General features: G+C 44.5%; 1 protein-coding gene and 1 long non-coding RNA gene across 3 annotated transcripts in view; one reads left to right on the top strand and one right to left on the bottom strand.

The window, feature by feature from the left end:
- The window catches only part of ABCA4 (ATP binding cassette subfamily A member 4), a 102,145-nt gene that overhangs the window by 9,826 nt on the left and 73,411 nt on the right, over window positions 1–18,908 (bottom strand). For both annotated transcript variants that reach the window (XM_037826600.1, XM_037826601.1), the window contains 8 exons: window positions 16,381–16,496; window positions 15,177–15,324; window positions 11,426–11,549; window positions 10,941–11,070; window positions 8,629–8,749; window positions 8,084–8,146; window positions 6,154–6,260; window positions 4,055–4,196 (listed from right to left, as the gene is read on the bottom strand). In XM_037826600.1, the coding sequence (XP_037682528.1) occupies window positions 4,055–4,196; window positions 6,154–6,260; window positions 8,084–8,146; window positions 8,629–8,749; window positions 10,941–11,070; window positions 11,426–11,549; window positions 15,177–15,324; window positions 16,381–16,496 (951 nt within the window). The remainder of the gene's footprint in view (window positions 1–4,054; window positions 4,197–6,153; window positions 6,261–8,083; window positions 8,147–8,628; window positions 8,750–10,940; window positions 11,071–11,425; window positions 11,550–15,176; window positions 15,325–16,380; window positions 16,497–18,908) is intronic.
- Window positions 1–18,908, top strand: part of LOC119527012 — a 40,391-nt gene that overhangs the window by 8,363 nt on the left and 13,120 nt on the right. The window lies entirely within an intron of this gene.

Genomic DNA, 18,908 nt, shown 5'->3' with positions numbered 1-18,908 from the left:
TGCCATTTGGCCCAATAATGTCCTTCATAACTTTTTTCTCTCCATCACAGGATGTAGTTTAGTATCAGGTACTGTTCAGTCATTATGTTTATTTAGTCTTGTGTAATCAGGGACATTTCCATAATATCTCTTTGTCTTTTATGCCTTTGATATTTTTGAACAATACAGTCCCAGCTTTTTTTTTTTTCTTTTTAAATGGAATGTTCCTCATTTGGAGTTGTTTCCTAATGATGAGATTCAGGTCACATGTCTCCAGTCAGAATACTATATAGGTGAAATTGTGTCCTTCTCAGGGTATCACATCTGGAGGCATGAGATATCCATCTGCTCCTCACTGGTGATGTTAATTTTGATAACCCAGTCAAGTTGTCATCTAATTTTTCCACTGTATTATGTCTTCCCCTTGCAACTAACATCTGTGGGGAGACACTTTTAGACCATATAAATATCCTGCTGCTCATAAAAATATCCCTTCAACATGTCTGTGAGTAAAGCTGAAAGAGGTGGGATAGGAGAATGTATGACACCAGAGGAAAAGATAGATGATAAAGACTGGGACTGTATAACGTGGCAAAAACTGGAGTGGCCAATGACTGTTACTAAATATACAAATATAAAAATGTTTTTGCATGTGGGAAAGCAAATGAATGTCAACCATGTAGAAATTTGAAAAAGGGATGGTATTCAGGAAAAAACATAATCAAAGCAAATTGGAGTCTATGGTCAACAGTAACATTGTAATAAACCTCCATTAAATGTAACAAAGGCAATACGCCAATGCTAAATGTATATGAGAAGGGGATATAGGGGAGTAATATGGGATTCTTGGTAGTGGTGTTATTTGCTGTCCTTAGTAGTATATTGTATTGTATGACATGTTATTTTTCTTTTTATCATTTTTTCTTATTGCTAAAAAAAAACAAAACAATTTTTCTTGTAGTAATCAGTATGCTCAAATGCTGATTGTGGTGATAAATGTACAACTTTATGATGATACCATGAATAACTGATTGTACACTGTGGATAAATGTATGGTATGTGAATATAACTCTATAAAATTGTAGGAAAATATATATATAGGAGTAAAAGTGTTGGAGAAAACATGGTGAGAGGGATGATGCCTTACCAATATGGACTAACTACAATGTGTAAACTCAGAATTGAATCTTAGAACATAGCCTAACGTGGACACAATAATTGTAATAGTCCCTAGATTGTAAGCTGTTACAGCAGTTAACTCTATCCCTGAATTGTAAGGCCTATCTCTAAACTTTGAGATGCTGATCCCCTAGCGTATGTTGTCACAAACATTGGGACTGGCGGTTCGATGTGCTGAGCCCTCGAGCATGGGACTTGCCCTTATGAAGCTCATTACCACAAAGGAGAGTCTAAAGTTGTGTGTAATGGTGCCTAAGAGTCTCCCCCTGAGTACCTCTTTGTTGCTCAGATGTGGCCCTCTCTCTCTCTAACTGAGCCATCTCGACAGGTGAACTCGCTGCCCTCCCCTCTACGTGGGACCCGACTCCCAGGGGTGTAAATCTCCCTGGCAACGCAGAGTATGACTCCTGGGGATGAATGTGGACCCGGCATCGTGGGACTGAGAGTATCTTCTTGACCAAAAGGGGGATGCAAAATGAGACGAAATAGTTTCAGTGGTTGAGAGATTCCAAATGGAGTTGAGAGGTCACTCTGGTGGACATTCTTATGCACTATATAGATAACACCTCTTAGGCTTTAATGTATTGGAATAGCTAGAAGTAAATACCTGAAACTACCAAACTCCAACCCAGCAGTCTGAACTCCTGAAGACAATTATATAATAATGTAGATTACAGGGGGTGACAGTGTGATTGTGAAGACCTTGTGGATCACACCCCTTTTATCTAGTGTATGGATGAGTGGAGGAATGGGGATAAAAACTAAAGGACAAATGGGGTGGGATGGGGGGATGATTTGGGTGTTCTTTTTTCACTTTTATTTTTTATTCTTGTTGTGGTTCTTTCTGATGTAAGGAAAATGTTCAGAGATAGATTGTGGTGATGAACGCATAAGTATGTGATCATACTGTGGACAGTGGATTGTATACCATGGATGATTGTATGGTGTGTGAATGTATTTCAATAAAACTGAATTTAATTAAAAAAAAAAGAAAAAACAAAAATGCATATAAAAACCACGATAAGAAAAAAAAAAATCCCTTCAATTTGGTACTCGATGATTCTTGTACAATTCAATCTTTACCTGATTTACCAACTCCAAAACTTCCTTTACACTATAAATTGGCTCTCAGCATTTAACTTTATGCTAGAGCACTTCCTTCTTGTCCATTTATTCACCTATTTATGAACTGAATGGACTTATGAATTCCTACTTTTTTCCAATAATTTATAATTTATCACTGTATTTATTATGATGTGTGAATTTGGCCACTAGGAGCTTCTTCAGATGTTCCTTGTGTTCTTGTGTCATATATATATATATATATATATATATATATATGTATAAGCACCTCCTAACTTTCTGGCATAATAAGATGTTCCAGCTCATTTTATTTATATGCTGACCCAGCCCTGGAACCAGTCATTTATCTGATGAGCCATGGTTTCTTTTAGTGGGGAATGGTCTTGGAGACCAAAATCTGGGCACTAAGTGTGCTCATTGCTACTGGGGTATTTTTGCTTTTTGGCCCTTTCAGAGGACCTAGCTAAGAAATATATACATGCATTTGAATGTATGTATTATACAACGTACATACATGCTTATACATATACATGCTATGTGCCATATACATGAGCACATATACATCGTGCACAAAGACACATATGTATAAATATTTTAGAAACAGTTCACAGTGGTATTTCCCATGCTAAGCCATCTCCACAGGATTCTTTCTTGCTTCTTCACTTTTCCATATTTGCCTGTCGTTTCTCCCACAGTGAAAACTCTGGCTTCCAACAACATCAATACATTTACTTATTTGCTCAATCTTATAGCACATGTAAAGTTGTTTCAGAATTGCTTTGCCCATAACACTGTGAAAAACAAATATACTAAAAAGATCTCAGAATTTGTCTGTAGTTCTTTCTGCGTATCCCACCCTGTGCAAGACTGAAGGTATATAATCAAATACTGTGTCCATCACTTATTTGTATTAGTTCTTTCTTTTCTGTCTCTTTCAGTGTGATCGTGGTATTCATTTGAAATATGACTGGGTTAATTTCAGTTTGCTTGAAGTGTTAGGTTTTGTGTTTGTTCTTGTGTTTACTTCCTTCCCATACTTAATGATTTGATTTTATTTTTTGAATATGTAGAACATTAACATGCTTCCAAAAGTCTGAAGTATACAAAAAGATATCCACAGAGAAGTATCTTCTCCTGTCTCCCTTTTGTCTCACTCCCTCTTACAAATCACCAAATTCATTGTTTTCTGGTTTATTCTTCCTGCATTTCTATTTGTAAAGACAAGCAGATACAAGTATATGTATTCTTTCTTATTTTTCCTTCTTTCTTAAATAAAAAGTAGCATTCCACATATACTTGTTTCTGCTTTGCTTTTTTCCCTTAACAATATATCTTGGAAGTAACTCTGTATCAGTTCATAGGAATCTTCCTCATTCTTTTTTTACAGCTGCATAAGACTTCATTGTTTGTCTAAACCATAAATTATTCAACCAATATACTATGCTTAAACATTTAGGTAGTTTCTAGTATTTTGCAATTGCAAACAGAAACCTTATACATATACATCTTGTAATGTTGGAAGTGTATCTTCAGGGTAAATTCCAAGAAATGGTATTGCTGGTTCTAAAGGTAAATGCATACATAGTTTTGCTAGATATGAGAGCAGGGATTTTTTGTCTGTTTTGTTCACTGCTATATCCCTAGTGCCTAGAACGGTACTTGGCACATAGTAGAGACTCAGTAAGTATTTGTTGAATGAACGAATGAATGGATAGTGGTGCTACAGCTTTCCCATGTCTAAATGAATTCACTCTCATGAAACAGGTTTATGGTTTACCAAATTCTAAATTGGATGAAACAAACCATTGTTTACCCTCTCAATTTCCTCTGCTGGTACACCTCGAAGCCGGGCATAAAGGTAAAGATGTTCTCGCCCTGTGAGCAGGTCATCGATTGCATCAAACTGAGGACAGTAGCCCATATTTTGATGGACGTCAGAAATATTGGTTAAAATACTGCAAGAAGGAAAAACAATGAGTCTCCTCCATAGAGGGGGTTATAAAGAGCCGGGGCAGAAGAAGTGTCTGCTGACAGAATAAGGATGTTGCCCCTTTTCCTGCTTTGCTTCAGAAATGTGCACTACATTTGAGAATCAAAGCAGGAACCCTCTGGTTAGAAACTGATGAGCTTCAGGAGTCCTGAGCTTTGAATCCAGTCAGATCCTTCCCAGTTTCCAAGACTAGGATAAACTGAAAACCTGTTATCCAGAAGTTAGCTTTGTTTTTTTTTTTTAATTCGATCACTTCATATGGAAGTTTAAAAACAAAGGGTAGATCAGGTTTATGAAAACAACCAATGGTTTTGATTCCATTCAGACATTTAGGGAGTAGTTAGAGAAGATGGGTGCCTCCCAATGGAAGTAGACATCTCCATCCTTAAATGCTGGCAGAGAAACAGTGGATGAAAGGGGAATTAATCAGATCACCACCCAGAATAAGATTCAGTTGGGGAGCAGGGATGGAGTAGCGTTGAGTGCTTTCAATTTCCTTTGACTAAGACATTCTCCCCAACTGGAAGATATAGTGCTTTAGAGGGAAAAAAAAAAAAAAAAACTGTCTGTAGACTATTTGGTCTAACCTCCCCTCTCACCTCCCCATAGCCTTATGACTAAAGGCTGGATGCAATAGGTCAGGGAAGAGAGAGGCCAGACCAGTCCCCCACTGTGACAAAAGCCACCTCTCATATGACTGAGCCACCCCACCCAGAGAAGTAAGGAGGTTACTTAGCCAAATTCACAAGAGCTACCCCACTAGGCACCCCCAGTCCTGTGACTAAAACCTATAGTTTCTTTCTAGAGTCCAGCTCAGTTTTACCTTCTGGACATCAGACTTGTGTCTCATCTGAACTATGGCTTGTCATCTCAGGGTAAACTCCTGTTGCATCTCACCCCTGCCTCCATGACTCATTTTGTTCTCATCGTGGAGTTACCCACTGGGTTGCAGTCTAAGCTGGATCTGCAGGTGAGACAAACCCAGCCATGGCCTGCTTCTACCTGTGCCAATCTCTTTGACCAGGGTACCGATTCCATCCTGTTGGAACCAGGGAAGAGTGCTTCGGACTTCCCGTGCACCAGGGACATTGGGCCATGCTAATGATAGCTCTCAAATGAGGGAAGGAGGTCCAGTCAAGCAGATGCCAGGCACATGTCAGCAGTGCTTGACTCACTTAAAAACTAGGTCTGGGGCTTTCTCTGGGCACATCTAATGTGTGCAATCATTGCTGTTCAAGAAGGAACCAGGAAAGAGGCAAACAAGTGAGAGTTTGTCCTCTCTGTCCTGTCTCAGGGGACCAGTTGGTAAAACAGGCCTTATCACACAGAGCAGCAGGTACCCTCCCTAATCCAAGAGTACACGCCCGTTTTCCCTTTACACTCCTTGGCCTGGCAATGCCAGGCATCAGCACAGAAGGAGCCCATGCAGATAAAGGTCCACAGAGGCCCTTGAAATGTTTCCATCTAGAAATTTGACCCAAAGGAAAGATGCTTCATCACAGGGGTTGTTAACCTGGAACCCAGGGATTGCTGCAGGAACATAAATGTGTTTCCAGGGTCAGTAAATTCTCTGTAACTGCTTGCAAATTTGGGTGGAAGTGGGTAATGGGGAGCAACAGTATATTTTTATGGAAGAGGATGCAAATGTTCTTCAGACACTCAAAGGAGTAAAAGATTAAGAACTACTGACTTAGTGTTCCCCAGAACTTTCTAAGAAAGGAGGCCACTCTGAACAGCCACAGTTCAATTCATTTTTTCCAGAGGGTGTACGTCTTGGGCTTTTGGGATCATGCTTTCCAGGAGGTACACTTCTCTGCACAGATCTTTCAGGGTGTCTTCAGATATGGGGTTGGTGCTCACCCTCCCTGTGCTGGGACAGGGCGATGGCCCAGGCCCTGCGAGAGGAAGAGCAGGACACTCACCTCTTGCCTGCTACAGTGGCATCACCTGAGGTCACGGTGGTGTCCCCAGTGAGCATCTTTAATGTGGTTGTTTTGCCGGCACCATTCACTCCCAGGAGGCCAAAGCACTAAGGGGGAAAACCAGAATTGGCCCCATCCTAGCAAGGTGGAGTTTTCTTCTTCTCCCCTCCCCCCCTTCCTCCTTCCCTTCTTTCCTTCCACTCATGCATTCATTTATTCAGCTCTGCAACATACCAGGGATGGTACTGGACAAAAGCAAATAAGCCATGGTTCTGCCCCTAAAGAACTTACAGTCTATCAGGGAACAAATGAAAGCATAACAGACAGTAGGAACTCTATGAACAGCATTCATTGAGGTTGACTCTACAAGGGAGGGCTAGGAAAAGCTTCAAAGAGAACATGATTTTCTCTTGGGTTTTGAAAGATGAGATATTGTACAGGTGATCCATTTGGAAAAGGGTGTTCTAGGCAGAGGGGCAAGGTAAGCAAGGATGAAGAAGCTATAATGAATCAGAACTGCAGGCAGTTTGGTTTGATGGGAATGTGGGAGGTGAGCTGGAGCAAGAGCTGAGGCTGGAGGACTGGGGAGGAACAGACTGCAGGGGCCTCGCAGGCCAAGGCAAGGAGCTGTGACTTCACTCTGAGGCAACACAGAGCACTGATGGGCTTTAAGCAGTGACTGGTTCAGAACTAGGTTTTAGAAAGACCTCAGCTGTAGTGTGTAGGATGGCCTGGAAGGGATCAAGGCTGTTAGCTTCAAGAAAAGTTGGGATACTATGGTTAATTGTCTTAGAGAAAAGGAATTGGGGGCTGAATGGAAGAAGCAACTGCAGGGTGGTGAGCAGGGGGATAGATTTAATGGTAGTTAGAAATAGAGGAAGACATAGCACAATCTCTACACACAGTTCACTTGGAGAATGAAAGAGGGTTTAAGGTTTGGATAAAACATAACACAATTGAGGCAAAATTCAGCCTTCCTTTTTTCTCTTGATAGGATGTAGGATAACATATGAAAATCATCTAAGCCACCTAGCAAAACATCTATTCATGGGATACTCTCAACGGCTTTATTTTCTCATCTAGGCCCTCTTTGAGCTGACTCCCCTGATTTTGCTTCCTACTCCTCCTTCTTAGGTGTGTGCAAAGCTTCAAACCCTATTTCCCAAACCAAAACAATTCCCAATGTCCTTCGCTCAAGATCCTCTTCTTTTTTCATTGAATTCTTGCTGTGTCGATGACTGCCCAGGATCATGACTCACTCTATAGTATAAGGCCTGAACAAGGTGTCAAAAGATTTGGATTTGAGTTGCCTGCTGTATGATCCTGAAAAGCCACAGTTTCCTTACCAGGTCTCAGTTTCCTTAACTATAATTTGGTGATAAGACCCAAACGAGAAGGCTGTTTTGAGGGTTAAATGAAATAATATATGTAAGTGTTTTGCAAAGCTAAGGAATGCTACAGAAAAAGATAAAGAGGCAGCATCAGCATGTCTGGACATTTTAACAAGGACCAAGAAGGCCTGGGATGCCAGGCCCTAGGGCAAGTGTGTGGGTTGGAGAGAGGCACTGTAGACCTGTGCTGTCATCACGGAGGCGTCAGCCACGCGTGGCTACTGACCACTTGAAATGCATCCAGTCTGAATTGAAATGTGCTGTAAGTGTAAAACACACATTGGATTTTGAGGACCGAGAATGAAAAAAAGAATATAAAATACCTCATTTATAATGTTTTATATTGATTACATTTTGAGATGATAATATGGTGGATATAGTGGGTAAGATAAAATATATTATTTAGATCAATTTAAATTAATTTCACCTGTTTTCATGTGGCTACCAAAAAATTACCAACATGGCTTGTGTTACATTTCTATTGGACAATGCTGCTTTAGAGGGAAGAAGAGACGTATACCTCTCTGCAGGGTACCCACCTCTCCAGGGCGGACTCCGACACACAGCCTGTCCACCGCTGGGCTGGAGGTGCCTGAATAAATCTGCAGGATGCAGAGAAGCCAAACTTAGAGCTGAGACTGGATTAGAGCAGGGAGGGGAAGAGGGAGCAAAGTGCAAAGGATGGTTTAGGTACAAACGTGCAACACCAGGAAGTTAAATATTGACACAGTCATCCAGAGAGGTGCCGTGAGCACCAAGAAAGAAACATAGGGTGTCCCATCACCCAGGAGCTGAGGCTCGAAGCTGACCCACCCGGTGCAGAAATGGAGCAGAGGAAGATGAGTGACGTTCAGTGGGGGGCTCCCAGTGAGGCCCTGTGTCAGCACCCGGGATAAATAGCAGGGAAAATGCATGGGAAGTCAAGTTATAAAACAGAGATGAAGCCCCCACCTAACGTAAGGAAAATTAATTACTTGCCTACACATAGAGCTTGTTCTACAGAAGGCGAATTACAAAGTTGTGCCATTTGTGGGTGGCACAAGCATCTATCTCCAAACTAACCTGCCTATAGCTCCACCCTTACCTTGGTTAGTTCATTTAGTCTTAAGATATCAGTTTTATTCCCCCCACTAATGATTCTTTGTCTTTCTTCAGCCACATCATCGTCTGCATCACTAATGGGCTCCTTAGCCGGCTGGGTAATCCTAGGGGAGGAAAAGGAGAGAGGACTTGGCTGGTGGACTGTGTCCTTGGGATTGTCCTTCCCATCTTACCTTTCTTACACTTCTCATGCCTCTGCCCCAATCTGGGCTTCTGCTCTCTAAGGCTTGGGTTCTAAATAAGGCTGCCACCAGGAGAAGCATTAGGGAGAGAAGTCAAGGCTTGCCTCTGGGGTCAGCCCTGGGATCCAAACCCAGCTTCCCCAGATGGGGCCTTGGGCACATCACGGAACCTCTCTAAACCTCAGTTCCTTCAATCAGAAAATGGGGCAGGGGGAATAATAGTCACTATCTCATAGGATGGTGGTAAAGATGAAAGCAGGTAATCCATGGACAGCACCCAGCTCAGTGCCTGGCACAGAGTAAAGACCCAAAACCTGGTAGTGGTTACCATTACTGAAACCCTTCATCTATGGCAAGCACTCAGTAACATTAGTAAACTATCAACCAAGCTTCCTACTTCCTCCTGTCCCTTCCAAATAGTGCTGTCATCAGGACACACTCATGTCCCCAAATCTTTAATGGTACTCTATCAGGTGTGGGGTAAAGCCCTAACTCCACAGCTGGAATCCCAGATCCCTGCAATCAGGGCCCAGCTGCCTTTCCCACATTCTCTTCCACTTTTCCTCTTGCACAAACTGCTCCACCAACTGTTTGCATCTACACCTGGTTCCCAGCCCATGTTGGTCATCCCCACCTCCCAGCCTCTGGGCCCATGTTTCCAGTCCCTCAATCTTCTCTTCCTCATGCTCTGCCAAAAGGAATTCTCTTCTCCGCCACCACTCCTTGACCACTGTGGGCTACAGGCTTTCCTTTCTCACACACTGGCCACATCTTTTCTAACAAACCTCCTACTATTTATCTGACGGACTTATTTATTCCCTGTCTCCCAATACCCTGTCCCTATCCAGACCACTATTGTCTCTTACCTGGGCACCCAAATAGCCTCCTGTTTGGTCTCCCTGCTTCCAGCACTGGGGGATCCTGTGTGGCCCTGGCTTAAATCCCACATCCTCTTTGTGGTGATAGAGCTCTGCTTACCTGGCTCTGCTTACCTCTCTGGGTCCCTCTTGTTACCCCTCACCCTCACCTTTCACGCTATACTGCACTCCTCACATCCCATGCATCAGTCTTACCAAATTATCCCTTCTTCTTCCCGTCCCCTCTCTTTGCCTGGTTACCTCTCTGTATGGGCATGGCTTGCCCCCCACCCCTCACCCACTACCCCCTCCCCTGGCAGTGGGCTTCTTGAACCCAGAAACTGCTCTGTGCTTCTCTAGTCCTCTTTAGAGCTTAACACAGGGCAGGACTATTCAACCGTGTTCACATCAGTTTGAAGAGAGTGAGTCTGTTTGGGTACCCCCTCCCCCCAGCCCTCTTAAAGATGTGGACAAAACTGCAGAGGGGACTCCAAGGACAGTTCCTCACACCGACTCCCATAACTAGAACCACTTCTGGATCACGCTGTTTTATCCAAAGCCTGCTGACACCCATTATCTCATTTAATCCTCGCCACAGAGCTGTGAGAGGAGGAGGGTGGATTCATTTCCAGGGAATGAATTCCCTGTGGATCAAAACCTGAAAACAAGTCCGCAGAACCTTTATTTACGTAAGGCCAGACTCAGAATAAGGCTGGGGCTGGCAGTGCCTGGGGGAAGGATGGCCGGACTGGAATGGAGGTGGAGAAGCTGGGCTCCTGGTGGCACTGTCCTCACACACGGCACCCCAATTACTCCCCTCTGCCCCTTCCCTGACACCCCCCCCCAGTCTCTAATTAGTCTAGGGGCCAATTTTGTTCATTTCCTGATGAATAATACATCAATCTATTTCCTAGTGCTTTGGACACCTCTTAACCATTGCCATTCGCAATGATATCATCCAAATTAAACTGACTACCTGTTAATTACATGAGAAGGATGAAATATTAGTAATTGAAAGTAACAGCATTGCATTTAAAATATTTTAAAGCTTAGACTCCTCACAAATTCTAACATGCCTACATTAGCCCTTCTCACCTCCCTGTCTTATTCTGAACAAGCCAAGCTTTGGTAAAGTGCAAAGCCATTAGGGAGCTGGGCTCGTGAGGAAAGAAAAGGCCCCATCAGCTTGAAACCGACGCCTGGAGGCAACAAGCTGGCAGCTGGCACCCTCAGGCCAGGGACATAAACCTCCTTACCATCGGGTGAGGAAGAAGTGGTGCTGGATGAGGAGGGTCAGGAGGAAGTACAGCACCCCTTCTGCCGCCAGGGCAGCCAGGTTCTTCCCAATCAGGTCCCACTGGAACGGATTTAAAGCATGCTCCTCGCCTGTGGTTGAGGGCGACAGGAGTTGAGTCCACATCAGCTGCCCCAGCTAACTGGAAAACTGGCAACAACACTCGGCCCGGCTAGACCAGGCAAAGGGACTGCCAGGCAGAGCCCCAAGGATGGTTTCATCTTGAGCTCTTGAAGTCAGAGTAGGAAAGAGTAATAGCTACCCTCAGCCCCTCCCGTGGCTCCTCAGCCCTGGAAACAGAGGCATTCTCACCCCTTCAAAGAGGCAGGACCATCCTAGCCCAACACGGAGCTCCCACTCCCAGCCCACACTGCAGCTCTGCGTGGGAATCCTGCTGTAGCCGCACAGATGCAGGGCCCACCCTCCACGGCATCACCTGCCACCCACCAAACCGGGCATAGACATCTGTCACAGCTTGGCTCAGTGCCAGGTCGATGAGGCCCCGGCCCAGGCAGAAGTGGGGGAAGACAATGAGCAGCTTCCGCAGCATGGCGTTGAGCCTGAGTAGCGCCTGAAACACAGGGAACCGGGCTCGTTAGTAACAGGGAGAAGCCTGTCTGCTCACCTGCCTGACCAGAGTGGGGTCTGGATGCCCTCAGGGGGCACGACCAGGGGAAGGCTGCAGATAGAGCCGTCCTTGCAGCCAGACTGGCCACAGGAGGGAACGTACGGGGTTGGCAGGGCCTGGGGGAAGAGTGGCCGGACGGGGGCTGGCAGGGGTGGATGTGCACATCTGAAGTACTCGCGGAGGTGACTGGGGCTTCCTGCAAGCTTCTGGTGGGCAGGGGGCTGTTCCCCTTAGCCAGCCAAGCAGCAATTTTTTCTTTTTTTGGTACTTTTTCATCTTGCTCCTGCTATATTTTTTTTTAATTCAATTTTATTGAGATTGTTCACATACCATACAATTATCCAAAGATCCAAAGTGAACAATCAATTGCCCATGGTACCATCATACAGCTGTGCATCCATCACCAAAAAATTTTTTTTTTCAATTTTTAGGACATTTTCATTACTCCAGAAAAGAAAGAAAGACAAAAAAGGAAACTCAAATCCTCCCATACCCCTAACCAACCCCCCTCCATTATTGACTCATAGTATTGGTACAGTACATTTGTTACTGTTGATGAAAGAATGTTAAAATACTACTAACTGTAGTACATAGTTTGCAATAGGTGTATTTTTCCCTATATACCCCTCTATTATTAACTACTAGTTGTAGTGTCATACATTTGCTCTAGTTCATGAAAGAGATTTCTAATATTTGTACAGTTAATCACAGACACTGTCCACCACAAGATTCACTGTTTTATACATTCCCACATTTTAACCTCCAACTTTCCTTCTGGTGACATGCGTGACTCTAAGCTTCCCCTTTCCACCACATTCACGCACCATTCAGCACTGTTAGTTATTCTCACAATAACACAAGCAGCATTTTTTAAACCCTGACTATGATCAATACTGGGCACTGGAGATAACTATGAGGAACTACCCAGTTATTTTCCATAAAACTGCAGGTGACTGTGAGCAACAGCAGGAATCTGTAGAGTGCAGCCTTCCCGTGGTCTCCTCGGGAAACTCTCCCTGCAGAATCACTTGGTAGCTGCCCATGAGGCAGCCCTCCAAGGCATTTGTCTCCGGGAGACGCAGCAGCTGCGGGGATCCCAGCTGGGGTCTCTTCCCTTTGGTACAGCTGTGAGCCCTCATGGGGGACTCAGTCTCTCCCATCAGCTCTATCCCAGCCCAGTTTGTACTGGAGGGAGCTACTGAGTGCCCCTCTCCTGGGAATGCTCTTAGCATCTCCTCACAAGGGGCAGCTAACATTGTCTGGGGCTGTCGCCAGCAGAAAAGAGGGCGGGAGCCTTGCTTTTGAGTCTGTGTTAGGTTGAGGGGATTTGTTTACAAGGGCCAGACTCTGTTCTGCCCCAGATGTGGAGTGTTGGGCAGAGCCTCCCCCAAGAGGGCAAAAGGGACCCTGAGTGGATAAGGCTGACAAGGTCCCTGGCTAGGCTGCTGTTGCTTACTCCATCGAGCTCATGTGGCCCATCCCCACCGCAGCTCTTTCCTCTGCAGCCTCCTCAGCCCTGCTCACGCTGCCTGCTCCCTCTCTATCTTCCCCTGCACACATCCTTCTGGAATGCACTAGGCCCCTGGCCTCTAAGTCTTTGCACTGGCATTTCTTTTATCTGTTGCTATTAGCAGCAAAGAATGCTCTTTTTCTTCTGTTCCCTGGCAGATTCCTACTTTTCTTTGGAAAATTAGCTCAAATAGTTCTTTTTCTCATAAACCTTCCCAGATTCCCCTGGTAAAATATCCATTCCTCTCTTACTGTACTAATCACATCACAATGATTCATTTTCTTTAGCTGCCTATTTTCTCTACTAATCAGTGACCCCCAGGAAGGCAGGAACTGGGTCCTAATCATTTTTGTGCCCTTCCTAAACATCCTGCACACTGATTGGCTTGTAGTGGGCACATCTGTATTTATTCAATCAGCTAATAAAATTCTATTTATTCTAGGCAAAGATTCTCCTGATTCTGCAGCCTGGCTTTTTTGGTCTGCTTTGATCTGTATGTAGCACTTGTCTGTTTTGCTCCTTTGATGTTCAGTCACATACTGTCTTATGCAATCTCATGTACCATGGTCTATATCAGTTGCTAACCTGGAGTGTAGCAACTGGACTAGGAGCTTCTTGAGGGCAGGGCAAATGGGTTACACTTGTTTATTCTGGCACATCCATTATATGCTGTACACCTAGGAAATATCTTTTGACTGAGCAGGAGTGGCACCTACTAGGATTTGGGGAGCCTCCTGTGGGGTAGTGAGACTTTCTTCAGTTATCTATCTGAGAATTTACTTTTATGGGGGTTGATGGTATTCTGTGTAAATGTTGGCTAAATAAGTGTAGCTACAGTAGGGAGAATGTTCTGAAGTTGCTTTAGGCTTGCTATTTAATTATTCTGAAGTAACACACTCTCTTAAGACTTAGTGAGCTGTGAGTCTATGAGAAAGAAACAGTTCCAGAGCATAGCATTTTCAGTCTACCAGACACTCCGGCCATTGCTTGGATCTGTGCTCTCATCCATCCCCTTTCCGGAGTCTGACTGTGACATGATCTGACTGTGACATGTTCTGTGACAGGGGACAGATGGGGTTTCACTTCTTGCTCAGTGGCCACAGAAAGCCTAACAAGATCTGGGAAACAACTGATTTCAAGAAGCCATGGGACTAGGTGGTTGGCTGTGGACCTCTGACCCAGATTTGCCTTCTCTTCTCCCAGGAGGGCTCAGAGGCCGCGGTGGGGATGGGGGCCACGGGGCAGCAGTGCAGATGTGGTGGAACTGCGAAGAGCTAACGAGGGAGGGGAAGGCTAGAAAGGCTGCTGGGCCACAGGCACGTGGGAGAGACGCCAATCCTTGGGAAAGTTCCAAGGGCAGCCATGGCCAGGAGTCAATCAGATACAGCAGGGTGGGCTACGGGAGCGGACAGCCCTGCAGTCACTGGCATTTTATTTTATTTTTTTAGGATTTAGATCTGGCCACCTCTTTCTGGGCAGTGAAAAGTCTGGGGATAACTGTATTTTACGGTTCATAAAATATGAGTCTTTCAGCATCATAAATTCCTAATCCTATCCTCAGGATTAATTTGCATATAGAATAGTATGTGTTAGTATATGCTACAATTTGTGTAAGAAAGTGGGAGAAAGACTGTATATATATTTACATGTACATCTCCAGAAGAACAAATAAGAAACTGGAACTATTGTTGCCTCTAGAGAGGGGAACAGGTGACTGCAGAGAAGAGACAGAAAGGAAACTTTTCACCATATGCCCTTTTATCCCTTTAAAATTTCGAAATCACATGAATGGATTATCTGTGTGTGTGTGTGTGTGTGTGTGTGTGTGTGTGAGAGAGAGAGAGAGAGAGAGAGAGAGAGAGAGAGAGAGAGAGAGAGAAAGGGAGAGGGAGAGAGAAGGAGGAAGAGACGGGGGAAGGGAGAACAGAAGGAAGGAAGGGAGGGAGGGAGGGAGGGAGGGGAGCTCACCGAGCACTAAACTTCCCCAGTGCTCTGCTTATCAGCACATCCTCCCTAGTATCCCACCAACTAAGCAAGGAAGCCAAGAAAGTCATGCTCACCCTGTTATTCTCAAACAATTCCAAGATGAAGGTGATGGCACTGCTGTTGATGCCGATGAACAGATTAGCACAAGACAAGGCCACATAGGCTGTGCTGGGGACGTCAAACAGGAAGGATGCTGGGTACATCATGGGAATGACTGCCCATCTGTTTGAAATGACACAACACACTGGCATAGAGTTCCAATTTTCACTGCATCTGTTGTACCTCCAGATATAATGGACTTCCTCACATATGAGGTGAAATACTTGAAATGGCCAGAGTCCCAGTGAGATGAAAGACATACTCCATCCCATAGTCTCTGTGCCTCGATTAAAAATGGAGATAATAATGTCTGCCCTGAACACCTCCTTGGATTCTGTGAGGAGCAAATAGACAGTAGCTATGAAAGTAGAATGTACATTATGAAGATTTATACATTGCATAGGATAATTCTCCACCCTGCAATTCTTCCCATCCTAGTCTGGGTCAGCAAAGCAGAGCTGAAGGCCACTGCTCATCTTCATAGTTCACTGGAACTGACATGCCACTGTCATGCCGGGTCCTGAATCCTCTATTTCCAAGAGGTATGAAAGGAGACCATTGCTCCAGCAAGACTCTACTGGACCTCATAGGAAGGGCCAGGTATCATTACGTCCATTTGGTGGATGAGGAAACTGAGGCCCAGAGAGGATGAGTTACTGGCTCACCATTACACATATAGTAAGTGGTGGGTCTGGATTATAAAGTTGCATGCATTGCTCTATAATTTGACTGGACTTGATCCCCAAGTCATACCCTGGCCCTGACTCAAGGGCAGCTTTTTGGCAGGAATCTCTAACTATGTGCAAACAACTCTTGGTGAAGTGCAGATGCAGATGCTGAGATGGACAGATGAGCCACAGAGGAATTGGAATTCACGCTGGGGGAGGAATGGGAATATGACTGGTACCCAGACTGGGGTCAGGCCACCGTTTGAGTGGAAGAAGATTCAGGCCATGTGGTGCTTCTCCCGTTGTACCTGAATGGACCAGACCTCAGAAACACCTCGGTCCTTGTAGTCAGAAACAGAAGCCAGGTCAGGTGATTCCTGTATAGCAGCTGCAGACCCCGCCTGGGGCTGGAAGCTAAACTCCCGTGTGCCCCAGGTTTGCTGTCAGAAGATAAAACCCTCTCACTTGGCTTCCCTTTTGGTGGTATTAGTGAATGGCCCAAACAACTTACCCATACATCATGAGCAGGGCAACAAGGGCGGGAAGATTGCTGGGAGAAGTGTATGCTTTCTTCTGGAACCCAACAAAGATGCCCACCACCAGGCTGGCACTCACAGCATAATTCATCTTGAAGAGACAAAGAAGGGACACAAGTTGTATAACCTCTTTGGGTCTCTGTTTTACCTTCTGTAAAATGAGCAGATGGGACCAGTCTCCTCCAGGTTGTGGTCAGGGACTCTGATTCTATTTGTCTAAGCAGTTCTTGGTAAGCAAACATAAGGTAAACTGGTCTTCCCCTCTCTCCCCACCTCTCTGCTCAGGGAATCTACAGCAGGTATCTTTTAAGGAATGAATTACAAAATTCCCTCTGATCTCTCACCCTCTCTTTCTAATTGGTCCTATTGATTCTACTTCCTACTCATCTCTCCAGAATTCAGAAAAAAATGTAAAATATAGTCCTTGGCCTCACTGAGCACAGGTCAATGACAACCCTTTAGCTCTTTCTCCTTTGTCTACCTTTCCTGAACAATTCAGTCCTAAAGCCATTAGATGGGGAAGAGTGATATGGGAGAGCTGCGGGAGGGTTAGGGGAAGAGCCCCAGGGGTCCAGAGCAGGACGAGAGCTCCAGTAGGGTGAGGAGGGCATCCTGCAGAGGGGCAGCCTGCTGGGGTGTGTCGAAGTCCACGCAGGGCAAAGAGGGCATCTTCGTGGGAGAGGGATGTGGGGGAGATGGGGGACTCACTACATACAAGAGTACTGATCAGATGGGCAAGTAAATTTGGGGTGATGGAAGCCTGGTCACCTGCTCTTGGGAAAGGGGGCTACGAATATGGAAAGACAGAAAACTAGAATGAGCCCTGTGGTGTTGGATTGGAAATTGGGATTTTAGTGTGAACTCATAGTGTTCAGTTTATGAACAGATACAGAAATATAGATGAAAATGTGTGCAAATCTATGTATATACACTCCTGGTTTCCCTAGTTCTGTTAACTGAGAGGGCCTGGGACCATCAACACCCCAGCGGTAAGAAATGCATCTAGTGCCAAGATCATGGTTTCTAAGGGCCATTTTCCTTGGAAAGGAAACAGCACTCCTTGGAGAGATTGCTGATTTCAGTTTTGGGGTGAGGGAGGACGCAACAGGAGCCTGGAACACCTTGCTGTGCCAGAAAGCAAAGGGGTGCTTGAGAAAGAAGGGGGGCACAAGTCAAGAGCAGACAGAAGACAGTTTGAAGGGGCTCCCACTGGCCAGACTGGGGACAATTGAGAATCAAAATAAGCAATGATGATATTGGATTGTAACCCATTGAATAACTTAGGAACCATGAGTCATACAGATATAATCAATAAATGGAAAATTTGATAATGAACAGGATATTTACATAGTATCAAAGTACTTCTCCCCAAAATACTTATTACGTACAAAGGGAAAAGAGCAACTTTACAGTGAAGACTGGTAGACATTGCTTTAATCAAGTGACCAAGGTGAATATCACCAGTAAGAGGATGAATTAAAATCACAAGCTACCGGGTAGGATGCAATGAGAGCACAGCATCACTTCTAAAGATGTGTAACCTGAATCTGATCATGAGGAAACATGAAGCAAACCCAAATTGAGGGTCATTCTTCAAAATAACTGGCCTGTAATCTTCAAATGTATCTAAGTCATGAGCATCAAGGCAAGGCTGTGGAATTGTTTCAGGCTGCAGGAGACTAAAAAGACAGAACTAAATGCAATGTATAATTCTGAACGAGCTCTTTTTTCTAGAAAAGACATTCATGGGGCAATTGGTGAAACCTGAGTGGGTCTGAGGATTAGATGGTAGTAAAGTATCAGTGTTTATTTCCTGATGTTTGTGGCTGTGTCATGGTTGTATGGGTGTGTCCTTGTTTGTAGGAAGTAAACCTTAGAGTGCTGAGGGGTGAAGGAGCATCTTGTCGAGAGGTTACTTGCAAACAGTTCAGAAAAAAAAATTTCCAACTATACTTACAACTTTTCTGTAAAGTTGTGATTGTTTCAAAATTTAAAACAGAGAAAAATAGATGGCATATAAAAATAGAGGAGTTTAAAATATTGTATATGTGCTAAGTGAATGATATAAGCAATGTGTTCATTCATTCATTCAACAGTGACCTCCAGGGGCGTGTTGTATTTTGTCACCGACTAACAAGGATGCTAAGCTCCAACACTATAGATCCTAGAGTTCAGATTCCACCAGCTTTAAAATTCTAGAACATCAGGTAGCCTGTCAGCACAGCAGCCACAAGTCTGCTAACCCAAGCAGCCATTTAACTATTATGCAAATTATATTCCTAGTCTTTTAAAAATGCAAAAAATGCAAAAAATAATAATAAATCAGCACTTTAACAAGGAGCTTTTCAGTGCAGATGAGCCTAGCTCCTTTCACATGTAAAACATAGGGCCCATATGGGCACCCACGAGCGACATTCATGTCCAAAATGAGGCTTGCAGGTTCTGACCTCCTTCTCATGTGCACATGAGTGGTTTTTCATGGAGACAGACGAGAGGGGAAAAG

This window comes from Choloepus didactylus, chromosome 2 (genome assembly GCF_015220235.1).
Source record: "Choloepus didactylus isolate mChoDid1 chromosome 2, mChoDid1.pri, whole genome shotgun sequence".
NCBI lineage: Eukaryota > Metazoa > Chordata > Mammalia > Pilosa > Megalonychidae > Choloepus > Choloepus didactylus.
Note: the sequence above shows the minus strand (reverse complement) of the source record. Positions and strands in the feature narration are given on the sequence as shown.